At 47.5% G+C, this 25,996-nt stretch overlaps 1 protein-coding gene across 4 annotated transcripts in view; it reads left to right on the forward strand.

Moving 5' to 3' along the window:
* AGAP1 (ArfGAP with GTPase domain, ankyrin repeat and PH domain 1) overlaps positions 1-25,996 on the forward strand; it is a 543,249-nt gene that overhangs the window by 406,323 nt on the left and 110,930 nt on the right. For 3 of the 4 annotated variants that reach the window (XM_061188805.1, XM_061188813.1, XM_061188829.1), the window contains one exon: positions 12,619-12,780. The exons of the other annotated variant lie outside the window; for it this stretch is intronic. In XM_061188805.1, coding sequence (XP_061044788.1) covers positions 12,619-12,780 — 162 coding nt within the window. The remainder of the gene's footprint in view (positions 1-12,618; positions 12,781-25,996) is intronic. 4 annotated transcript variants of the gene reach the window in all.

A 25,996-nucleotide genomic window follows, 5' to 3' on the forward strand; every position in this document is an offset into this window, starting at 1 on the left:
GCTGGCTCCTATGGTAGTTCTATTTTTAGTTTTTTGAGAAACCTCCATACTGTTTTCCATAGCGGCTGCACCAATTTACATTCCCACCAACAGTGCAAGAGGGTTCCCTTTTCTCCACGTCCTCGCCAACAGTTGTTATTTGTGGATGATTATTGTTTTAAAAAACTTGATTGCCCTTTGTGGCCATGTTTACATGGTTTTCAGGATTAAAGGAGGCTGAGAGCATGTCAGTGACCCTCCACGCCCACCTAGGTTACCCATCCACTCAGCATCTATCATCATCCCTCTAATGTGTGAGTCTTTGTGAGTCTGTGTCTAGTGTGTGTTCATTGATAATATCCCCTCACTAGGACATCAGCTCTCTAGGACAGGAGCTTTGTTTTATTTACTTCCGTTGTTACAGCTCTAGAAGAGAGCCTGACGGGGTGAGTGGGTCTGTCTGTCCATCCATTTGTCTGGCAGTTGGTCAGTACCACGCTGAGCACAGGGTCCAAGCCCTGTGTGGTGGTATGTCCTCTTGGATTGGTGTGGGACGTGAGAGGAAGAGAAGAGTCAGGATGGGCCAGGGCTGTTGGCCTGCACACCTGGAGGGTGGAATTGGTGTTGGCCAAGATGGAGAAGGAGCAGGTCGGGGTGTGGCAGGCCAAGGGCAGGTGTTCAGGAGTGCTGTTTTGCCCATTTTACGTGTGGAGATATTGAGGCCGAAAGAGATGAACTACCCAGTCACATAGCCAGGTGGGATTTTGAACTGCTTTTCTGATTCCACAGCTGTGCTAGTTCCTTCTTATGGAACCCGTCCTGTGGTTCTCTTCCTGACCCCCCATCTGCATCCCTTTGGCCATTTTGAGGACCATGGACTTCTTCATCAGGAAATGGTCAGGGTAGGAGCTGAAATGCGAATCAGCTCCTGGGCTTCAGGGACTTGATGGTTTGGATCCTTCACACACTGCCGTGGGGGGAGCACAGAGCTTCTCGGAGCAGTTTCGCATCAGGTATCCAGAGCCCCACAAATACTCATTTTCTTGGGCCCATCTCTTGAAAACTGCCCTACCGCAAAAATTCCGAATATGGAAAATATATGAAAAGTATTGATGTACGGTCAAAGTTTTTCAATCCATCTAAGCATTAGGGAAATAGTTAAGCACACTCAAGCACACTCTACTCTTTAGATTATTTACCTTTTTGACATTTGACCCTGGAGCAATGGGATGGTATATCACAACCAAATTACCTCCTGTTTTAGTCTGGGCTTCTGTATATCAGGTTTTCTTAAAGCTGGGGACACCATCGCTCTCCTTTTTCAAACCACGTGATATCAGTAGATTAAGAGCAAGGATGGGTCATGAAGAAACAGCCTTGTTTTGATGTATTTCTGTACCTTGAGTAGAAGGAACCAAGTGAACATATTCAGGACCCTGGACAGAGCCCGCTGGGGACTTGCAGAACTGAAGCTGGCCTTCCCTGCCTCACACAGGACCATTTCGTGTGCAGGAGTTGGGAATTTGATTCCAAGTGACTTTTAATAGAAACAGCTAAGTTTCTAAAGATGGGAAATTTACGTTATCAAAGAGGGATCGTGGATTTAATTAACTTCTCTATCTAATTGAGTTTTCTTCTAGACATCTCAGCCGCTCCCCAGCCTGCTCAGCCAGTGGAGCCTCCCACGTGAAAGAGAATCTCTTTGTCATTTAGCAGCCATAAGCGCCCAACTTGAGAAATGGTTATGGCTGATTATGTAAAAAGAGATGCAGGAATCTCTTGAAATGATTTCATTTCCACCAAACAGTACTGCTCAGGGTGCCTTTACATTTTTTCGGAGTACACTGGATTAATTTAAACTTTGTGCGCTTGATTCAGCTAAAAATCAACTAGAGAACAATTTAATTTTTGACCCTGAAATATAAAATCCTGACTTGCATTCCTCAGATCGGGTGATGGTATGAGTACAGGCTGACCATCCAGCATGAGGCAAAACTAAAGGGACTCAAGGATACGCTTACAGAGCCTGCCGTAGTGGGCAAGAAGGGACAGGTGACAAGGTGATTCTGGATGCCGGGAAACTGGCATGCACCAGGAGGCCGGAGGGGAGGCGGATATAGCTCAGGGAGGGGGAGGATGTGAGGAAACTTGAGAGGATTGAGACTGTTCCACCCTTGGGCATGTGCTCGCTGCACAGGACAAGGGGGAGGCCGGGACGGCTCCCTCAGAGAAGGACAGAACATCCCAGGGTCCACCTTTTATCTGAGACCTGGAACCAGGTCCTGGTGGCTGTCTGGAAGCCCAGGCAGCCACATCCAGTCCCCACACTCAACTTTGTGACCTGAGTCTTGTGAACGGCCTTAGCTTAAGTTTCTGAGTGTCCTCAGAGCCCCTCGGACCCCCTGCTCTGACCCCGAACCTGCATCTTGCTTGTCTGTCCCGTTACCTTCTTTTGTCTTCCCTATTTGGCTGCGTTGTAGCATTTAACACAATGGACCCCCGCCCTTTTCTTTTGTTTTAAAATAGCTTTACTAAGCTAAAACTCGCAGCACATAAACTTCACCCATTTAACGTCTACAATTCAGTACTTTTAGTATATTCACAGAAATGTGCAGCCATCGCCACAGTCAATCATAGAACATTTTTCATTGCCTCAAAATGAAACCCCGTACCCTAATTAGGGATCAGCATTTGTGGGTTTTTTTTTTTTAAAGGCTGTCATAGAAACATGTTTCAGTAAGTAAGGGCTTCATGTAAATGAAGACCAATTCCAACGTATTCAGCTTCCTTTACAGAGACCTCTGGGTGTAACTGAACACAGCCCGGGTAGGAAATACTTCTCCCTATGTTTTCTCTCCATTCTAGCCCCTCCTATTGTATTCCTTTCCTCCCACTTTTGTAACTCAGTCTAACACTGTGTTGTCTCTCCCTTTTCCCCAACACCTGTCATCTTCCTGGGCCCCCCGCAGTGTCCCCGCTGCCCCTTCTTCTGACACCGTGTACCTCTGTGTGAGCGCCGCTAGCTGCAAAGGGAACCGGACAATATGCCGGGCTCTGAAACATCTTCAGAGATTGGGATTCAAGTAAACCTCGTCCTGTTGAAAGCTCCCGTCAAAAGGACTGTGAGAAGGGGTGAGGTTTTGAACTTCACTTCACACTCACCTTTTAACAGCGGCCGGGATGTTGTGATTTCCTTGGATGGCAGAGGTGGCCTGTTCTTTATTTACCAGCCCGCACATTTCTCTGAGCTTCAGAAAGAACAGAGCCCTTAGTGAAGATCCAAATTAGCTTTATATTGTCGGCTTTGTCTTGAAGGGAATAGGTTTTAATTAACTAGCTCCTACAGTGACTTCATCTTGAGTTTTTGGAAGGTTTTAACCCTCAACTGATCCCCTCCACCCCGACCCGGCACCGACAAATAGCCCTGTCTTTGATCATTTTGAATTCTTGTAATACCAAAAAACAAAGATTTTTAGTAATATATTGTTCCTGATCCTGCCAGATGAGTAAGTTAGGGACTATGTGAAAGTGAGAGAGAGGAAAGCTAATATGCATTCACGGTCGGTCCTTTTCCTTTTTTCCTTTTTTTTTTTTTTTTTTTTAATAGAGATTCAGGCTTCTTGTGAACATGCATTTTAAAGCAATTCCTATCTTTCATCAACACATAGGAAATAACAGTCAGCCTGCCCTCAGAACCCTTGGCAGCTCCTCCAGATAGCATGGCGGGCTCCCTGCAGCAAATTCTTGGTGTCCACTCTCCAAATCAAGCCCAGTACGGACGAGTGGTGGGAGACATCCCTCCAGAGAGTCCACAGCTCCCTGAAATGAACTCCAGAGTGGGGATCGGGGAAGTGCGTTGGACATGCAGTGGCAGTAGTAACGCCAGTAGTTGTTGTGGTCCTAACAGTCGCAGGGATTCCCCGCTCCTTCCCAGCGAGGTGCAGAAGGACACCTCCCCCGGCATACACATTTGGAGACCCTTGGGAGAAGAAGCAGGGCCATGGGTATCACAGGCTTGGAGCCCGGTCTATTTGAATATCAGCCGGGATAGCAGAAAACCATCCACACACCTGGCACTGACAGCCATCACCGAGGCACGCTCCCTGCAGCAGTTCATCAAAAATGGCCCAGCTAATGATCGGCTGGGCAGATAATCGGACGAGAGTTAATTGTAAGGTTTGATATGGCATCTTGTCAGCAGAGATAAGTTGTCACATTTTCCACTTGAGCTGAAACTAAATGATTGTAAAATAAGTTATGAGTGTCCTTGGGCCTGTCTGCCGGAATGACGGCTAAGAATACATTCCTGGCCCATCAGTCTCAAGCAGGCTGCTTGATATTTATGCGAACGGAATGTTATTTTATTCCCCCTCTAGTCATGCTTGTCAGCTCTCCGAGTGAAAAGTGAAACTGCTTCTTTGACTCATACTTCACGTACTGAAGCTCAGAGAGGCTGCAGATTGTTATCATTATTGCTTGTATTATATATTTTTTGGGGTGTGCGTTGCACATTGATGCCCGATTGGGAAGAACTAATGGCCGGCATTGAGTGCTCGGGATGGCGGTGGACCAGCCTCTCCCGGCTCGGCGCCTCGTCTCGGGGGCTCCGGTCCCTCCATCAAAGCCGGTTTAGAGGTGGCGTCATGAGGCGCTTGCCTTTTTTAATTTGGCGTGGCTTTCTTCTTTCCGCGTCCCCCCTCCTCTGCTCTCTGCATGCGCCCTCCCGTATTTAAGGCTGTCGACCGTACTGTCTGTCCCGATGCCCAGTAATTGATACAGAATAAGATGCGTTATTTGTACTGCGTTCTGTGGGCTCATTTTCAGTGTCTGGGGCTGGGCTTTCGGGGCCTCTTCAGTTTGAAGGATACCTTGTCAGGCAAGAGGAGTCTCTCGGAAATGGAAAAGCACAGCCTAGATGCCTAGTGCGTTTTGATTGCTCATATTTTAAACCAGGGGAATTTTAAATGACTCCTCTTGGAAGGGAGTTCTCCAAATCTAGAAGCCGGGCATTCATATACCGGCACCGGGACTCGGGACCCAGTTAGCCAGAAACCAGAGCTTCCTCGATGTGACCCCCACCCTCGAGAACGGTCAGGGCTGCCAGGGGCCCTCTCTCCTCCAGGCCTCCCTGACCACGCGTGGCCCTGCCCCTCCTTGGCCTCGGTCATGACTCACCACTCCGACCCCCTCCTCTGGGCCATGAAGCAGGTCCCCTCGCATAGTGGGCGCTCCTGGTTCCTGGGCAGCTGCCTTTCCTCGCCCAGCTGTCCAGCCCTGAACTGTGCCTGCTCCCACTGACCCCCACCCCAGAGCATCTGGTTTTTCCAGGGACTTCTGTGCCCACCCCCTTAGCCCAGCCACCTGGACGCCTGACCTCATAGTGGCTGCTTTCCCTCCTCCAGCGAAAACGTTAGGAGCACGTGTCCAGGGCCTGGACCACGGTGGTGGAGCACAGACACAGGCGGGGAGAAGGCACCGGAGGAGCTCAGGGCTCCAGCCTCACCTGCAGGAGGACCTGGAAAGTCTCTAAATTGGGGCAGTGGTGGTTTTCTTGGCGGTACCTTGACCCTGTGAGCAGCAAACCAGGCCATGGACGGGAAACGCTTCTTGGTCTCCAAGGGACTGGTGCATATCCCTTACTTTATTCACGCTCCTCCTTGTCTGCGAAAGAATTTGTGGGGCTTACCAATGCTGGTCCTGCTTTCTGGTTTCATCATTATCATTATTGCTCTTATTACTGGATGACAACCCGTGTCATCCTGAAAGCTCTTCTCCCTCCTCCCTCCTCCCTCCCTTCCTCCAGGGGCCAGGGCAGGACTCATGTTCTTCTGTTCTCCTCCTCCTCCCCCCGCCCGCTCCTGGGCCTTCCCCTGACCTTGGCTCTCTGTCACTCTCGCTCTGGGTCCTAGTGGCCCGAGCAGCGGTAGTCATATTCCTATTTCTCAAGGGAGACCATGGGGCCGGCTTGCCTGTGCTCACCTTGGTGACAGGGGACGTGAGGATGGTTCCTCACCTTACTTCTCTCTGCGTGTAGGTGGCACTTCTGTTTACATACGTTTAAATCCATGCAGTTGGTGTGCTCGCCGTAGATCTGATTCCCCCTTTTCATCCTCTGATCAGATAGGCATCCTCTCAGTCGTTGGAATTAACTCGGGGACAGGGATTTTCACCCTCTAGTCTCTGATGTGACCCAGGTGCCTAGGCAGAGCTGGCTCCCAGAGCACAGAGGGCCCACGAGGTGGGCGTGGTCAATGGAGGGCTCTATGAAGGGAGATACTTTGGCAGCATAAATAGACTTTGTTCACCATCTTAGGTGCTCACCTAAAAATAGGTTCCAGACTGCTGGAAACTTACCCGACTGACTGCGGTTTGACACAGAAGCATGTTTGTGGTTACTTTTAAAACTAAGTTGCAAAGGTGATTCTCCGTTACACACCCAAAGCAGTGCCATCCACCTGTGTTAAAGCCCCTGCAAGAGAGAATCAACTCTTTATAAAACTCAGTTCCACAGACATGCCTGGAACCCCCATCGTTCATCCCCAGAGCGTTTCAGGCTCTGTCTTGGTGATGAGGTTGAAGGCCGTTCCTGCCTTCAGAAGGTGTCCAGTTAACGAAGAGACAAAGGCGCGGGTGACGGGGTGTACCGTGTGGTGAGGGCCACCTCACCAAGGAGGCGGCCGAGAGCGATGGCCAGAATGGGGGCCTCTCCCGGCCATCCTCCTTTGGATCTCAGGACCCACAGCTTCCTAGTTTCCCTCCCACCCAACTAGCGTGAGGCCTCGCTGCGGCTTCCCAGCCAGGGAGGGAGCCAGGAACCACGTGGGGCGCTGCTGAGACGGGTGCCATCCCACTGGGACCTGCCCACGGACGAGGCTGTGGGGATACCTGGGCCTCAGCAGGGGCGTGTCAGGGGCTGGTGGGTCAGACGCGGGCAGGCGACACCTGGCACAGGCAGCCAGGAGGAGGACAGCTCTGGGGGGCTTTGCTTTAAGGAGGAGCAGAAACCAGATGGTGGCTGGGTGAGGGCCTGGAGTCAAGGGAGGGTTTCGTTAGGAACAGAGATGATACAGCGACGCAGCACGTTTAATGCAGGCAGGAGAGGGTGCGAATTGCCAGGCAGAAGCCAGTTCACGGGGGAGGGGCGGCCTCGGCAGCAGGGCGGGGTGAGGGAGGTCCCAGAGTCCATGGGGACCGGGGACAGGAAGGAGGGGGTGCCCTCTTCTGGTTGCTGCTTTCATCGTTTCGTTTTTTTGTCTGCAGTGAAATGAAAATGGGGGTCCTCGAGGGGGGTGGGATGGAGGGCAGGGTGTCTGAGGGGAGTGGAGAAGGGGTGATAGAGCCTCTTGGAGGGGGAGGGATGCATTTACTCCCAGAATGCAGTGGATTGAAGCACAGGCCAGAGGTTGGGCCCCTGTCCCACCCCACCACCATAAAGGGGCCACACAGTAGAGGAAGCCGTTGGCAGGGCGCTGTTCTCTTCCATCCCGGGCCCGAGTCCTGGCGCAGCACAGGTAGGGGTGGAAATCATCAATCATACTGGGGGCTCTGGTCAGGGGAGGTGGAGGCAGGGGGCGTCGAAGCTGCCATCTGCAGGAGCAGTGCCTGTGACATCGTCCCGCGGGGTAGGGAGAGAAATGGAACGTGAGGCGGATGTTAGTCGGTGAAAAGCGATGGGGCCGGTAGATGGAACCTGAGGCCCCGGTGTAAGTGAGCTGGGCAGACTGGGCATGGGGGGGCGGATAGAACCCAGAGGGGCCGGTTCCTGCAGCAGGCGGGCCTGGGTCCGGGCCAGGAGAACAGCGGATGCGGCGGCAGAGGGGAGGAAAGAGCTTCACGAGGTCACCTGGGAGGGGCCCAGAGGCCAGGATGCTGGAGGGAGTGCCTAGGAGGCGCCGGACGTGATCACAGGTCAGGGTGGGTGGGCTGCTCCTGAAACGGTCAGTGAAGGGGTGGGACCTGGGGTCTTGGGGAGCGAGCGGGATCCAAGGGCACAGGCTCCAGAGGGGCCAGGACTTGGGCGGAGGAAGAGTGGTCTGCAAGCAGCAGCGCGGGGCTGGGAGGACGCCCCGCCCACCTGCGTGCTTTGCGGTGCAGGAGGAGACCCGGGGGAGAGCCAGGGTAGCTCCAGGGAAAGGGAGCCTTCGGGGAGGGTCGCTGGTGTGAGGGACATTGCCCCCAGCCCTCACAGAACAGGATTCTGGAGGAGGAGTCTGAGAAGTTGAAGAATAGAAGAGCCCTTCCGAGTCCACAGGTTCCTCACTACTGACGTTTCGGGCAGGACAGTTTTCTGCGGCAGGGCTGTCCTATGTGTTGTAGGGTGTTTTTCAGCATCTCAGGCTTCTGCCCACTCGATGCCTATGGTACCCGCACCCTGCTCAGTCTGATAACCAAGAATGTCTCCAGACGTTGCCAGATGTCGCTGGGTGAGGGTTCCCAGTGGTGAGCCAGCGGGTTACTGGAGACATGGAGCCACGTGGGGATAGACCCACCGGTGTTGAGGATGGCCTCCCAAAAAGGAAGGCTGTAAAGGATGCTGACGAGCTTGGCTCTGATGGTCCCTTAGGGGAGGGTGGGTGTCACCACTTGCAAGTAGTTCCTTCTCGAGATTGGCACTTAGCTACTCTCTTCAAGCGAGTCAGGAATCTCCCCCTCAATTACACGTATTCTAAGATACTCAGAAACCTTGGAAATGAGATTGCCGTGTCCCTGTCAGTTACTTTGCGGAAAGTTTCCTGCAGGTGGAAGAGGTGGGGGGAGATGCCTAGAAACAGGCGCCTGTCATTTTGGTTTCCAAAATGCTGAGTTCTGAGCCCTAAACCAGTGAGTTTAAAATCCAGCCCAGGTAGGATTCTGAGTTAGATTGGTAATACTTTTGTGCTTTGTGTGCGTATAGAAAAGGAAACAGTGATTTAATTGAACAGAGATAGTTCATTAAGGAGAAGAAGTATTAATTGGATTTCCCTTTCTTGTTTTTAAATTGTCAGACACATCTGTAAGTTGGGTGCCCATCTAGCTTTCAACAAAGTATTTGACAAGGCTGTTCCATAGTTTCTTTATAGGCAAGTTCAAAGGTGTCTGAGCTGGATGCACAGACAGTATGATGTCTCCAGGTCTTACTCAGTGATCACTCAACAAAGCTTCTGGTTGTGGATTGGTGAGTGAAGATTCAAGGCTCTGTCTTGACCTTACCTTGTTGAATATCTTTTCCATTGATTTGGATGAATAGACAAAGTTGTGTGCTCAGAACAGCCAACAAGAGCTAAGACAATTGTGAAGAATAACAAAGTGTGGGGACTTGCCCTACCTTATGAGGTACCAAGGTGACTAAAGTGCCATAGCGTTCAGGACCACGTGCTAATAGAACACAGATAGATGAAAAGATTATTGGAGAAGAATAGAGAACCCAGAAATAGAGCCACCTCACATATATGGAAGCCTGTTATATGACCGTATAGCTTATGTATATATTCTGAGCATCTTAAAAAGAGATATTGGTACCCACTTTAAAGAACTGCTGGATAATGGAAGGGACCCAGGTGTCCCTATTATAATGCTGCGTCCACCGCGTGCCCAGCATCGGACGGCTCAGTATGGGGGTGAGCACCTTTAGCTGCCCTGGGAAACAACCATGCCAGTTGCATCCAGATACCGGACAGACGGCCAAGGGCAGGAAGCGCCAGCTTTAGGATCAGTAGGGGTTCAGAGATGAGAAATGTTAGTTTGGGAGAGAATGTGACGTAAAGATTAAGAGGCATGGTTGGGAATGAACATTGTGCATTGAATTGAGGGGACACCTGAGGGACAGAGTGAGGTAATGAAATGCCAGCCCTGCTGCAGCAGAGGACAGCTGTCTCTGCCTGCGCCCCTCATCTGCCTCCGCGATTGGAGGGTCATTGGGACCATTGTTTACCCATGGCCTGTCACCACGCCCGGCACAGGATGGGTTCTTAACACTTTAGAGTCAGAGAGGATGCAGTCAGAGGGTGAAGACTTTTGAAACCTGGGCAGCAAGTACTTGAAATGTACAAAAATATTCATTGTAAGGTTTGAGCATTGACTAACATGTGAAAGGGTTGCTTTAGGATCAGCCAATGATCTTGGGGTCCCTGGACCCCTTAGCAACATCAGGCAGCTTCTGAACCCTCTGAAATTGCGCACAAGTATTAACTAGACTAGCCTTTTTTTTTTTTTCTTTTTCTGGGATGCCTACAGCTTTCATCTGATATTCAGTAGGATCTAGTATTTAAAAAAAAAAAAATGTATGTAAGAATTGCCACTTTTAGAAGATTCGTATTGCGGAAGACTGGGACAACTTAAAAGGTGGCAAGCCAGCAGGAGAGAGCCCTCCTGCAGTTAGCTGTACCGTCCAGGCCTGGGGGGTAAGGATCGGACCCAGAGTGAGTGTGGCTTCGGTGGAGAGCAGGCAGGAAGTTGGAAAGAGAATGCAGAAGAAACGGCCACTTTGTGGATAAAGATGCAACCTGGAGCCCCAGACTCCTTGAGGCAGGTTCTCCTGCAGGAGCCGTGGGTTGACTCTTCACACCCCTCCCAGGACAGGCTCCCAGAGGCCTTTGCTCCACAGGTGATGGGGATGTGGAAAGAAGGTTGACCCTTCCGACCGTGCAGAGATGGGCAAGGGATCGCTGGTCTTAGGATATCAGGAAGTTGCATCCTAGGGCATTCCTGGAACCATATTTGTAGCTAAAAAGATACTGTGTCCTTTGACAGTTCTCAGTACATGATAAAATGTCCTAGAACGTCAGAAAATGAAAAGATTTTAAATTCATTTTGATTTCCGGTATCTTTATATTTGAAATCATGTCATCCTTCTGTTCAAAATCCTGCCAGGCTCCCCATTTCCCCCAGAGTAAAAGCCAGGGTTCTAGACAGTGGCCAAGCCCCTTCCTCTCTCCAATGCCATTTGCTGTGAGTCTCCCATCCTCACTGGCCCCGGCCACTCACACCCCCCTCTGTTTCTGGAACACACCAGGCGCGCACACCTGGTCTTCGGGCCAGGTTCTGGCAGTGTCCTCCTCCCCCAGGTGCACATTCACCTTCTCACGCCTTTACCATCTTCAACTATTGCCTCACGTGTCACCTTCTCAGTGAGACCCACCCTGTCATTTAAAATGGCAACTCCCCCTCACAGCGCTGCCGCCTCCACAGCGTCCACCCTTCATACCCTCCTTCTCCCTCTCCAGCTCTCACCACCTCGTAATAAACTCTGGGTTGTGGCCCCACTACTGTGTCAGTGCCACTCAGACGGGAACCTTTATCTGTTTTTCTCAGTGATGGATCCCAAACATCTGGAAAAGTGGCTGGCCCACAGTAGGTGCTCAAAAAATATTTGTTGAATGAATGAAATATATCGCACAGAACGTTCTGTCTTTTGAGTTACAAAGATGCTGAATCATGAAATACAGAATTCTTAGAACTTTGGAGGTGTTTGGATGGTGTTCCCCCATCACTTTCTCTGGGTACTTTTCCGTTCTGTTGAATTCCACGCTCATTTCAGGTGTTTTAATGGCATTCTGTTCTTCTCTCTGATAAAGTAAAAACAGACATAATAAATTGAGAGTTTCACGTCCAGTGAATGATCACATTTGTGCACTGGTTTTAAAATTTTTAAGTAGCTTCTGTGAATCAAAAATTGACAGGTCTGCTATGGACTTCCAACCCTATTGCTGGACATCAGTGAGAGAGGGAGGTGGCATGCTGATTTTCACTAGCAATAAACTAACGTACAGCCATACATAATGTTGGGGGTAGAGGACAGAGAATCAGGAATACCTTTATCTTGTGTGCACACACACGGAATCAACCCCATTTAAGATGACACTTTCATATGTATTCCTAAGAGTCTTTACTTCATTCCTAATATATCACAGTAATTATGGGAAGGGAAAAATAAACAAGTAAAAAGCTTCCCGCCTCCTGCTTTCCTTTTCCAGAACTCCAATTTTGCAGAATAGAGAACTTTATAAGTAAGACAGAGAAAGAAGTATCATATTATACTGCTTATATGTGGAATCAAAAAAAAAATGGTACGGATGAACTTATTTACAAAACAGAAATAGAGTCACAGATGTAGAAAACAAACTATGGTTATCAGGGGGGGAAGGGAGGAGGGATAAATTGGGAGATTGAGATTGACATATACACACTACTGTATATGAAATAGATAACTAATAAGGACCTACTGTAAAGCACAGGGAACTCTACTCAATACTCTATAATGACCTGTATAGGAAAAGAATCTGAAAAAGAGTGGATATATGTGTATGTATAACTGATTCACTTTGCTGTACAGCAGAAACTAACAACATTTTAAATCAACTGGACTCCAATAAAAATTAAAAAAAAAAAAGTTGGAGAAGCACTGGCCTAAAAAAAAAAGAAGAGAGAGAGAGAGAGAACTTTAAATTCTCCAGAGCATAAGGATGATGCCAAAAGGAGAGCCTGCTTTTGAATTGCAGGGGCGCTGTGACCTTTTAACACGGGATGCTCTGGGCCTCCAGTCAAGGTGTTATTTGCGGAGCTTGATATGGCACTGGAGGAACGTTGCTGTAGTACTTTTGCGAAGTCTACTTTTTAAGTGTTGACCTTTGCGTTCTTTTGCCTTTTCCGGTCCGGTGGCAGACACGGGGCTCGGTGACTCCGTATGCTCCAGCCCAAGCATCTCCAGCACCACCAGCCCCAAGCTCGACCCGCCCCCCTCCCCTCACGCCAACAGAAAGAAGCATCGGAGGAAGAAAAGCACCAGCAACTTCAAAGCCGATGGCCTCTCAGGCACCGCTGACGGTAAGGCCTCCCGGGACTTCAGGGCCAGAGTCTGCGTTTCTGAAAATTAATTTTTATTTTTTCTCATTTGTGGACTCATTTATCCTCAGAACCACAAATGCGCAATAACGCAGGTCAGTGCGTGTGCTTTTTGTTAACAAGGTGGTGCTCGGGGACCCTCTCTTCACTCCCTGATTCTCGAGACTGTTCGACCGCAGCAGCTGTCTTACCTCCTGGCAGTTGTTGCCTGGTCGATGGTACCGCTGGTGTCCCCTTCATAACGTCTGGTCAAGTTGTTTGGTCTCCCCCGACCCCGGCAACCTGGGGTCAAGGTGTCTGCTCCAACCGAGCTGTGCCATGTTTTCTTCCTCCAAAAAAGATCGGCGCCTCCTAATTTGGGAATCTTCCCTGACACCGGTAGACTTAACTCTAGTGCGACAGCCACACCGATTCTGACTTGCAGCGACGTGTGATGATAAACGCCCCTTCTATTAGTGTCCGTCACTCTTTTTGTTTTGTGAGCTGCATTAGCATTCCCGCTGGCACAGTTTGTCTTGCTTCTCCTTTGACTTGTTGAAGTCAGGTTTTATTCTCAGCGATGGCCCGATGTGATCTTTCAGAAGCGGCTCCTTTTGATGGACTTATGTTTTTTTATTCCATGGATGCAAGTGGAGATACACATGCATGCACACGTACACACACGTTATGGGAGGTGAAATTAATGTAGTTTCAATAAACAAGTTAAACAGATACTTTGAAGGAAAATTAAAATTCCAAAACATGGTTGTATAACATGAATAATTATTGGCGAGACCCATTGTAGTAAAAGAATCTGGTTTCAACAAGGAGTCCATATACGCTGGAAATACCCTCATGACTGATATCCTTTTTCTCTATTTCTGCCACACTTTTTGTGAATACTCTTTTGTTCAAACTGGAAGTTTCAGTGTTAAAGAAAGCGCCTGTTCCCTCCTAGTATCCAAAGATGGGCCTGTAAACCCACAACGTGTATGTTAGCAGGGAAGGAACGGAGTTTGCAGTACGTGCTCTGTGTCATTTACCGTAAGCCTGTGAGTTGGTTGGTGGTGTTTTCATTTATAATGAGGAGACTGGGGTTCCGAGTGTCCGGGGGCTTGCTGGGGCTCTCACGGTGGCAGGGAGGAGTCCGAAAGCCCTTCTTCACCACATTTCTTACCATTTTGCTTCCCATAGCTTCCTGCTAACAAGTTTAGCCAATAAAAACCAATTCTCTCCTGTTATGATAAATGAGGATGATTCTGTTATATCAGCAGTGGTGAAAAATAATGATTATGGATCAAAGCACCCACCCAGACACCACTGACCTTCCCCTTTGGAAAGGAAATCGGCCACAGATGCTGAGCATTGATGAGACACCTTCCAACAACTTCGGCAAAAAGCCCCCAGCCATGCACAGGTGGCCACACCCCACCAACAAAAGGACTGAGGTAGAGCCAGGAAGATGCATGGCCTCTCATCAGGGTGGGGAACCTGTGCCCCACATAGCCAGGGGAAGAGTAAGATTTGCTGTAGGGAAAGGCCTCGTGCCCATTTCACGGATAAATATCTTACCGTGTTTGTCACGTGTTTCCAACCAATGACTTTTTTCAGGAGTGTCTGCCACTTGGTAGAAATTGGTGATCAAGTCCACCAATCACTACATTACACACATTTTACACATTCTGATCATCCCACCCACCTACTGACATAGTGAAAGCTGTGTGAATAAGATACAGCCTGAAAGTACATTAGTAGTGGTTGCGTGTTTAATCGGGCTGCGGGTTCAAATCAGCGTCCCGGTCATCCAGTGAGTTTGCAGAAAATTTGCCAAGTGACTGTAAGCTTGTTGGACGCCTGAGATGTTTCCATCTTCCACCGCCTGAGTTACTGAGGTTGTACTGTGTGCTCCAAGCAATAGCCTATGACGAGGCTGAGTCAGATCCTCAACCCCAAACCAACCACAGACCCTTTCATTAAAGGGCCTCACTGCTGAGGCAGTGATGCAGACAGAAAGACAGACTCCCGGCCACCAAAGAAGCACCCAAATTAGAAACCACAACAGCATCTCAGGCGTGAACGATGAGTGATGGTTGTGTGTGTTCAGAAGTTCAACGCTAATGATTAGAGAGGAAGCTGGGCCTCACTTTGCAGTTAAGAGGACTGTCTCTGTGATGCCACAGTGTGACGTCTTTCCAACAGAAAATAAGACAAGTTCTCTGTAAAAAGAAAACGTATCATTTTTCCCGAGGAAAAGTTACCTACCAACCTATAAATGAGATTTTTCGGAGACAGGCTGTATTGCATTGTATCCAAGGCACACTATTTTTTTTTTCTTCACATTTTCGCATCTCTGAAGTCAGAATGCATCGTTCAATTGAGATCATTTTCGATTCAATGATATACAATATTTTTTAGTACTCTTAGCAACTCTTAATCAAAGTGTATTGTGGGAACCATCAAAACTAAGCCTTCTGTTCTTGAAATGACAGCTAGTTGTATATTTTTAGAGGGTTGTTTAATTTTAATTGTAAAAAAAATATTTCTCTTTCCTGCAAAGCACTATGACTTGTTATTACCAGTGTATTCTCTTTTGCTTGACCTCGTGCTGGAAAGTCACAATTGCAGGTGCAAAAAGTTCTCTAGACGATGTCCATAAAGTAGGTGAATTGTGTAGTTTTTGACATACCCCATTGGAACAGATGACTAGACTCAAATCTCTTTAGAGTATAAGAAAAATAAAATTCAGCTATTTCAGTCAGGGTCCCGGGAAAAACATGGCACCCTCAACTGGGTCGTTGATGGGAATTTTCCACAGGGACCATCTACAGAGGTGTGGGCAGGGTGTGGGAAGAGCTATAGGGATGATGCAGACTCCCAGCGGGGTGACGGGGAGAGGAGGGGCCGGTTATGAGGACCCAGAGAGGGCAGTGTCTGGGGGAGGTCTCCATCAGGAGCTGTGTCCTTCAACAGAGGGACATGTACCACCCCAGTGACCCAGAGGGTGAGGGAGCGCAGGGGAAGCGCCTAACCTCACTCTCCTCCCTGCCTCTGGTCTCATGCCGCCACCTCCTTGACCAGACCCAACCAGAAGCCAAAGGGTGTGAGAGCTACTGCTGCCGCCACCCAGGCCTGCCTCTGAGGGCGTTGGAGGGCAGGTGGAAGTGAGCCAGCGGAAGCCGTGTGCTGCCCACACCTTTCACGGTGCCTCTTACAAGCCCCTGGGCACGTCTGTCCACTGATCTTTCATCAGCGCAGTAGACCAGAAGCCTCTGTCCACCGTGGCCCCCGAGGGCCTGGCCTGAGCCCCGCCGAGGGAGGGGTCGGAGCTCCCCAGATGCACTTCTGAGCCGTCCCCCAGCCAAGCCCGAAAGGGAGCCCCCATGCCCTTCCCAGGCTCTTAGCTGAGCGCAGAGGTTCTAGCGCTGGATATTCCTTACCTTTGTGGCGTCTTTGTTCAGAAAGTAAAGGCTAAAGTGTATCATCAGTATCTATGCTGCCTGAAAAGCCAGAAACTCTCTGTCCACCTGGGGATCCTTGGTGCTCCTGATGGAAATAAGGATCTTCCTTCCATGAATTTCTCACTGCCCTGGCCCTCATCAGACTCAATTTTAGTAGTTCTTTTCTGCAGAAGAACAGTAGTTCTACACAGAATGGTAGAAAATGCTGTCACCTTGGGACTTCCCTGGTAGCGCAGAGGTTAAGAATCCGCCTGCCAGCGCAGGGGACACGGGTTCGATCACTGGTCCAGGAAGATCCCACATGCGGCGGAGCAACTAAGCCCGTGCGCCACAACTACTGAGCCTGCGCTCTAGAGCCCGCAAGCCACAACTCCTGAGCCCGCGAGCCACAACTACTGAAGCCCGCGTGCCTAGAGCCCGTGCTCCGCAACAGGAGAAGCCACCACAATGAGAAGCCCGTGCACCACAACAAAGAGTAGCCTCCGCAACTAGAGAAAGCCCGCGTGCAGCAACGAAGACCCAACGCAGCCAAAAATAAATAAATAAATAAATAAATAAAATTTTTTAAAAAAGAAAATGCTGTCACCTAAATTAAGAACAATCATTTTCTTATACTTACAATTTAAAATGAATGGACAAAAGACCTGTATGCAGAAAACTATGACACTGATGAAAGAAATTAAAGATGATACCAACAGATGGAGAGATATACCATATTCTTGGATTGGAAGAATCAGTATTGTGAAAATGACTATACTACTCAAAGCAGTCTACAGATTCAATGCAATCCCTATCAAATTACCAATGGCATTTTTTATGGAACTAGAACAAAAAAATCTTAAAATTTGTATGGAGACACAAAAGACCCCGAATAGCCAAAGCAGTCTTGAGGGAAAAAAACGGAGCTGGAGGAATCAGACTCCCTGACTTCAGGCTGTACTACAAAGCTACAGTAATCAAGACAATATGGTACTGGCACAAAAACAGAAACAGATCAATGGAACAAGATAGAAACCCCAGAGACAAACCCACGCACCTGTGGTCAACTAATCTATGACAAAGGAGGCAAGGATATACAATGGAGAAAAGACAGTCTCTTCAATAAGTGATGCTGGGAAAACTGGATAGCTACATGTAAAAGAATGAAATTAGAACACTCCCTAACACCATACACAAAAATAAACTCAAAATGGATTCGAGACCTAAATGTAAGACCAGACACTATAAAACTCGTAGAGGAAAACATAGGAAGAACATTCTTTGACATAAATCACAGCAAGATCTTTTTTGATCCACCTCCTAGAGTAATGGAAATAAAAACAAAAATAAACAAATGGGACCTAATAAAACTTCAAAGCTTTTGTACAGCAAAGGAAACCATAAACAAGACAAAAAGACAACTCTCAGAATGGGAGAAACTGTTTGCAAACGAATCAATGGTCAAAGGATTAATCTCCAAAATATATAAATAGCTCATGCAGCTCAATATTAAAAAAAACAAACAACCCAATCCAAAAATGGGCAGAAGACCTAAATAGACATTTCTCCAAAGAAGACATACAGATGGCCAAGAAGCACATGAAAAGCTGCTCAACATCACTAATTATTAGAGAAATACAAATCAAAACTACAATGAGGTATCACCTCACACCAGTTAGAATGGGCATCATCAGAAAATCTACAAACAACGAATGCTGGGGAGGGTGTGGAGAAAAGGGAACCCTCTTGCACTGTTGGTGGGAATGTAAATTGATACAGCCACTATGGAGAACAGTATGGAGGTTCCTTAAAAAACTAAAAATAGAATTACCGTATGATCCAGCAATCCCACTACTGGGCATATACCCAGAGAAAACCATAATTCAGAAAGACACATGATGCACCCCAGTGTTCATTGCAGCACTATTTACAATAGTCAGGTCATGGAAGCAACCTAAATGCCCATCGACAGACGAATGGATAAAGAAGATGTGGTACATAAATACAATGGAATATTACTCAGCCATAAAAAGGAACGCAATTGGGTCATTTGTAGAGACGTGGATGGATCTAGAGACTGTCATACAGAGTGAAGTAAGTCAGAAAGAGAAAAACAAATATCGTATATTAACCCATGTATGTGGAACCTAGAAAAATGGTACAGATGAACCGGTTTGCAGGGCAGAAATTGAGACACAGATGTAGAGAACAAACGTATGGACACCAAGCGGGGAAAGCCACGGGGGGGTATGGTGGTGGTGTGATGAATTGGGCGATTTGGATTGACATGTACACACTGATGTGTATAAAATTGATGAGTAATAAGAACCTGCTGTATAAAAAAAATTTAAATTAAAAAATTTAAAAATTAAAAAAAATTTTAAAAATTAAAAAATAAAAATAAAATGAATGGAATGAGTCTAGTGAATTATAGGAGTAGAAACTATGACTGAAGAATTCCTTTATGAGTATCTTGAGTTCCAACATAGTCACTGGGCTCATATATAATTATTACTATCACGTAAAGAGTCAGTATTGTAAAGTATTCCAGCCCCCTCCTTAGGTAAGTGTGGAAGAATTGAGAGGTACAAGCTAGTGTGGGTGACGTATGTCATTTAAAGCAGAAGTTCCTCAGACAGGTGGGTGTGTGCCTAGGTGTTCCCAGGACTGAGACCTGAGGTGTGTCTTTGGGCAGGTGAAGGGCTGCCATGCTAGCTGCCGGAAGACCCTATGTACTTCTCCAGCACATTCTGCATCACCGGGCATCTGACCCCCTATCTACCTACCTGGAGGCTCCCCCAGGTTTAGATCTGTTCTTTCCATACATACAGTCTCTAAAAGTATGTGAGAGTTTTTCAAATTCTGTGGCCCTGTTTGTAATGATATGCACCTTCGTGATGTTTTTATCTGGGAAAACGACTGTTCATTAAGAACGTCAGAAATAGGGCACTTCACCGTTGAGTTTAACTTTGAGGGTAAGCTTCTTAGAAACCAGCATCCTCCAGCCTTACCATTAAAAATGTGAAGGCGGTATTAACCTTTTTTAACAAAACTTCTGTATCCCGAATACTACTTGTATTCTTATTTAATAGACCATTGGGAACAACGGATATTAAAATATCAGTGACAGTCTTGATTTTAAATTGGATTTGATTTGCTCAGAATTATTAGTTATATTTAAGAAAATGGGTATGTTCAGATCTGGGTGCTGATCTCTGTGATGATTGTAGATCAACAGAAGTCAGTCCACGTGTCGGTAAGGAAGATGGTGACACAGCACAAGAGGCATGGGGGCGTCCTAACTGTGTTCAAACCATGGAAAGAGAGTCCCAAATTGTCCTGGGTGGCCCTGATGGGTTTCATTGGGACCAATGGGTGGAAGTTTCAAAGAGGTGGATTTTGGTTCAGATAATAAAAGGAAAACTTTGTAAGAGCTGGGGCTGTCCTGAGAGGCAAGGTTCCTGGTCCCCTGTAGCAAGTCCAGCAGTGGTTGGGCCACTGTAGCAGAATCCGGGTTCTAGAAGGATGCTGGCCCCAGGGGCCCTGGGTTCATGGCCAGAGCCAGGTTGAAGGGTGTGTGCCTGGAAAGCTCTTGGGTAGTGGGGATTTTGCAGATCTTTAATGACTTGCCGTCTTTTGGCATTGCCTTTGAATCACCCTCCTTTCTGGGTATCTTCTTATCCAGGGTTCAGGAGTGAGATTATTGTGGCTGAAATGTACCAGTGGTCTCTGCGGTCCCAGTTCTGTGGTTCCCCAATCTGGTGGTTCTCGTTAGTTTTATAACATTCATGCAAGTTTGCATCAAGTGTTAATTTTCCTGTTTCCCCAGTGAAAAGGCGGAAGTAGAGAGAGGTTAAGTGGCTTTCTCGTCCAGGGTCAGGTTGCTGGTAGGTGACAGAACTGTCTCTTGATTCTCTGCCTCAAACTCTTTCCACCAGGCAAAAAGCAAGTCTTTGAGGTGTGTGGAGCGGCTTTTGAATCTAGGAGTGGGGCAGGCAGAGTGGCTTCCTTGATATTTCTCAGATTCCATGTAAAGACACTGACTTTTATATGGATCATCACATCTAGAAGTTGTGTAGCAAAGATCTTTCTTTAAAAATGCAGGGCCAGGGCTTCCCTGGTGGCGCAGTGGTTGAGAATCTGCCTGCCAATGCAGGGGACACGGGTTCGAGCCCTGGTCTGGGAAGATCCCACATGCCGCGGAGCGACTAGGCCCGTGAGCCACAATTACTGAGCCTGCGCGTCTGGAGCCTGCGCTCCGCAACAAGAGAGGCCGCGATAGTGAGAGGCCTGCGCACCGCGATGAAGAGTGACCCCCACTTGCCGCAACTAGAGAAAGCCCTCGCACAGAAACGAAGACCCAGCACAGCCATAAATAAATAAATAAATAAATAAATAAATAATTTTAAAATAAAATAAAATTTTAAAAAACGCAGGGCCAGTCTGGATTTACCCAGTCTGATTATACAAGAGGGTATGCAGAAATCTTGTTGTTGTTGTTGGGTTTTGTTTGTTTGTTTTTTGTGAGGTTTTGTTTTGTTTTGTTTTGTTTTTTTGGTCCCCTTGGGTTCATGGTGCTTTTTACTAAAGGTCTCAGAAGGAAATTTATTTTATCCTTCTCATCTCCACCCCCTGGTTGTTCATTCTGGGTCTTTATAGACTCATTATATGGTTGATCCTGGATAGATATTGAAATACTATCCTGTAGAGAAAAAGTCACAACTGGCCTCTGTCCATTACAGTAGAAAAATTGCCCATCACAGCTGTACCCACTAAGCCATCAGAGGTGCGGTCTCCAACATGTTTACAAATTTCATTAACTCCAAGTTGCAGAGGTCAGACAGGACTTAGTTTTCCTTCGTTCTTTCAGAGAAGAACCTGACATTGTGAATCATTTTATTCTTTCATCAAATATTAAGCAACAAGCACAGAGGAAGCACTGTGTGTTTGGCTCCATGGGAGACAAGAGAAATAAAACTCAGTTCCTCTCTCACCCCAAGGCATTCATAGCCTTAATATGGGAATAAGACTTGCACCAGGGACTGTACCTAGGATCTCAGGCAGAATACTTAAGAGACGCATGGGTGGTCCAGAAGAAAGACAACACAGCATTGAGTTGTAAAAGTTAGGGGAAGCTAACATGTTGTAGAACTTAATTGTAGATTCTGCAGATTTAATACATAATGGTTATCTTATTTAATAAAACGCCACAAAAAGCATCACTCTTTCATTAAATGTCTTCTATTTACAACAACCTGAAACACCAGTGGTAGTGATTGAATTAGTCACAAAACAAAGTTTTGTTTTCACTTAGATGCTAAGAAAACAGATGTTGCTGTAATTGATCAGTTACCTTTTATCTTCTGAAAAAAATTTTATTGATATTTTGGAAGACTTTGGAGAGGAAATGAAGAATTATTACGCAGGAGCATTGTACAATATTTTCCCTGCATACTCATTTTTTTTTTAATTTATTTATTTATTTTTGGCTGTGTTGGGTCTTCGTTGCTGCACGTGGGCTTTCTCTAATTGCGGCGAGCGGGGGCTACTCTTCCTTGTGGTTCGCGAGCTTCTCACTGTGGTGGCTTCTCTTGTTGCGGAGCACGGGCTCTAGGCGCGCGGGCTTCAGTAGTTGCAGCATGCAGGCTCAGTAGTTGTGGCTCATGGGCTCTGGAGCACAGGCTCAGTAGTTGTGGCGCATGGGCTTAGTTGCTCCACGACATGTGGGATCTTCCCGGACCAGGGCTCGAACCCGTGTCCCCTGCATTGGCAGGTGGATTCTCAACCACGGTGCCACCAGGGAAGCCCCCTGCATCCTCATTTTTACAAGAAAGCAATCCACAGGTGTATCAAAGCTCGGGTTCATCTGTGACCATTGGGTCATGTTGAGGGTTGGGCAGTTTGGGGCATCGGTGGTAATTTGGGGATTTTGCACAGCATGATTGGGAGGGCAGTTTTGTTATTTAAGTGTCTTATCACCGGGATGTTCTCAGCTTTCCTCTCTCCTTGGGCACAGTTAACATGCTGGTTACTCCATGTTAGATGCGATGGTGCACACACGACTGGCAAGAAACCCATGATGGCCAAGGAGCTACCACCATGGCTTGCTTCTTGTCCACAGGGGCTTTCTCCTGTGATTCGTGTGATTTTGTATTATTTGGAGGTGTCTAGAGGGGAACGCTAGGGGAGATTATGAAAGCTGTCAGGTGTGACTCTTGTGGGTCACTCTTGGATCTCCTATTTGTGAACATTTCAGCAGCACTCCTTATCTACCCCTTGTTACAATTTTGGCAGCTACCTTCAGTGAAAGGAAAGAAAATCAGAAGTCTCCATCATCCATTCCATCAAAATTCCATAATCAACAGTAATTTCTTCTAACAGAGGACTTCTTAATTGAACTTCCTTGTTAGTAAACTCGTTGGTACGTGCCTCTAAATCAATAAGCTGAGCAGTTAATTAGAGCAAATGGGAAAAACCAAGAACTGGAACATCTTCCTGGATGATATTCCTGAAATGCAGCAACTTTGATGAGGGAGCCAGGTTGGCTGGGTTTCTTCGCCCTTGAGGCGGAAGTGATAGGAGACACTGGATATTCTGATGGACTTGCCTACTCCCCACAAACCAGATCATTTTTCCAAAGAGAGTTCTCAGGTTGTAACTCCAGCTTCCACAAGAATGAACTTGCTGAAATTGAGTAGATCTGGGTTTACTCTAGACATTGACATCCTAGACGGGGCATAGTTGACTCAAAAGCCATCCTGCAGGGTACAGTCCTTCTGACACAAACACACACAAGCTGTCAGTGGTCACAGATCCTTTGTGGAAGTCTGTGGGTTGGAAATAAACAAAGATGAGTTGATCACAGCAGGAGAAGCCAGAACAGAGGATTCCCATCATGATGAGCTGACAACAAGAGAAGGATTTTTTGGTCCTTTTTTTTTTTTAAGTACACGCAAACTAAAGAGTTAGATTCAGTTCCATGAAAGTGCATTAATCACCTACTGCAGGCCAAGAGCTATGCCTGGGACTGGGTGGAAAAGTGACTGAGGTGGCCCCTGCCTTCAGCATGCCCACTGTCTGGTGGAGAAAGCAGATCTCTAAATAAGCCGTGGCCACCCGAGCAGCCTGTGCAGGGAGCCCAAGGGACCTCGACCCAGCACCCTGGGTGTTGGAGGCTCCAGAATGAAATATCTGCTATTCCAAAAAAGGGAAAAAATATGAAAAGTGAACACATGATAAATCTTGGTATAAGGTGGCTTGGAGCTCCAGGGCCCTGCGGACACTCCTGATGCAACAAGACATGCTCAGCCTCCTGCTGTACGTAAGAGTGGACTCGCCTTTGAAAGATGCAAACTGCTCTCAAGCTTGCTGTCTACAAGTACAGATCTGCGGCCGACCCCAGTTCCTTTTATTGGCCCTAAACTTAGAGCTGCTTTTTCTGCATGAACCACCCACAGCCTCCAATGTCCATCAGGAGGACTCAGGACAGGCATTTCCCCCCAGGCATCCTGGGGTTGGAATTCTGCCTGGGTGGGGAGACCCCGAGTCAACCGACTTTTAGGGGATTCTAAGATAACCTCTCAAAGTCATTTTCTTGATGTTCTCAAAATGGTGGAGCTGTCAGAGTCTTTGGATGTCACTTCATTCAGCTATGAAACTGAGACCCAGGGTGTGATGCGATCTGCTCAGACCAAGGTCCAGGAGGGGCCTCAGTGCACAGAGAGCTCTCTCTCTGTCTTATAAGGCCACTAATCACATCCTATGGGCCCCACCCTCACGACTTCATCCAACCCTGATTATCTCCCAAAGTCCTCATTTCCAGGTGTCATCACATGGGGGTTAGGGCTTCAACAGATGAACTTTGAGAGGACACAAACATTCGGTCCACAAAGCCTTGTAACTTTCTATTCCTATCTGTGGGCTTCATGGACGCGGTCACTGCAGATCATGCCTGTTCTGTTCACTGCCACCTCCCTCCCCGGGGTCTTGCCTCCCTTGTTAGAATAGGTCTTTAAGCATCAAAGAAGGAAGCCAGGATTCAGTGCCTGCTCTTAGACAGGTGTTACCTCATTGCATCCTTCATACAACCCATAGTGTCCAGCAGGGAGGTGGTGGTATCTCTGTTTTCACAAATGAGGACAACGGTTCAGTGACGTTAAGTAATTTGCCAGAGATGGGCAGGTGAGTGTGAACTGGGGGTCTACATCAGGCCTCTAGGACTTGGACGTCTGCGTGGCTTGCCTTGTACCTGTGCTGTCCGCCTGGAAAGGCCTTCAGCGGCTCGGGTGTGAGCAGGAGGCTTCTGCAAGTCGTGGTTCAGCCCTGTGGCTCCTGGCGCTGCTTCGCCTCATCACAGCTGGTGGGGGGCTGCGTGCCCATCACCCCCCACCATTGCCCTTAAGAACTTGGAAGCAGTGATTCCCTTCCTAGTTTTGATCTCAGCCTCTTTTCTCAGGACCCTTGTTGTGACATGGCTTCTTTACAAACAATATTGCTTTTCTCACATATGTCTCTGTGTGTGTGTGTGTGTGTTGTACATTCCACGAAGGATGAGGAGCACTGCTTCAGCTACTCTGCAGACAATTAGAACGTGCAGGATTAGAGAACAGGCAGGGAACATCACTTAACTTTTTTGAACTTAGGGATGTTTAACTCAGATGCAGTGAGCCCTTAACTCAGATGCAGTGAGCCCAGCTTTTAAGTTCATTGTGAGGATGATATCCTTTGTGGGTTTTTGGACAAGGGGAGTGAGCATTTTTCAGGACAGTTGGAGGGAGAAGGGGAGCTCTTGATTAAGCTCCCCATCATTCACTGGAATCCTGCTTTGCTGATTTACGTATGATCAGATGTCTGCCGCACCTTGTTGCCAGGTGTGATCACCGCGCGCTCTCATTTTATTGCGATGTATGATTAACGCTCTAGAGTGGGTGTGGCTCGAGATAAACTTGGTGCATTTATTTAGGAATCTTTGCTAATGCGGCCCTGCCTTTCAACTCCACCCCTTTCTCATCTCAGACATATAACAGGCCCCAGGTATTAAACCCAGGGTGTCATCACCAACGAAAGAAGCAGGTACGGTGCAAACTTCAGGCATCGCCACTGAGATACACACACAACCTAACAAGGCTTCTTTTGTACTTGGGACATGGAGAAAATTGGCCATTTGTCTGTGGGGTAATGGGCTTTGCTGCCATATGAAAATCTCTCAAATGGTTAAATTCAGTGACATTATCTCAGAGTTCATGAAAGCGACTACCGCACACAGTTTAATTCTATTTAATTTTTTTTAAGGGGGAAAAAAAGCAAAGGGAAAATGTTTTAGTTTCTCTTAAGCTGATGTCTCTCTGCTTTTTCTTAAAAGTGCCTTTCTAGTTGCCACACAGTGATGTGATCATTATCTGCCACCTCGTTGCCTTGCTGCCTCTGCATGCAGTAAAATACAAAAAAAAAAAAAGAGAGAGAGACCAGGGGAGCTTGTGAAGTATGACTTCCTATCCCAAGACTCATTGCCTGCGATTCGTACCGCCTGACAGTAATGATCTTATTACAGTACTCTGGACCTTGAAGAGATTTCATGAGGAGAGTGAGAGGACGAGCCTCCATGTAATCAAGTGGTGCTGAATATTCCACGCGTTTTTGATCACACACTGATTGGCCACAGTTCTAGCCCATCTTCTAGTCAATTATGCATGGCCCCTGTGCTCCTCGCCTAGTCAGAAACATAGATGGCTGTTGTCTGGATTTTGGCAGGCAGCCAGGGATTTGAAGTGCTGTGCACACCA

The sequence above is a fragment of the Eubalaena glacialis genome, chromosome 1, assembly GCF_028564815.1.
Source record: "Eubalaena glacialis isolate mEubGla1 chromosome 1, mEubGla1.1.hap2.+ XY, whole genome shotgun sequence".
Taxonomy (NCBI): Eukaryota; Metazoa; Chordata; class Mammalia; order Artiodactyla; family Balaenidae; genus Eubalaena; species Eubalaena glacialis.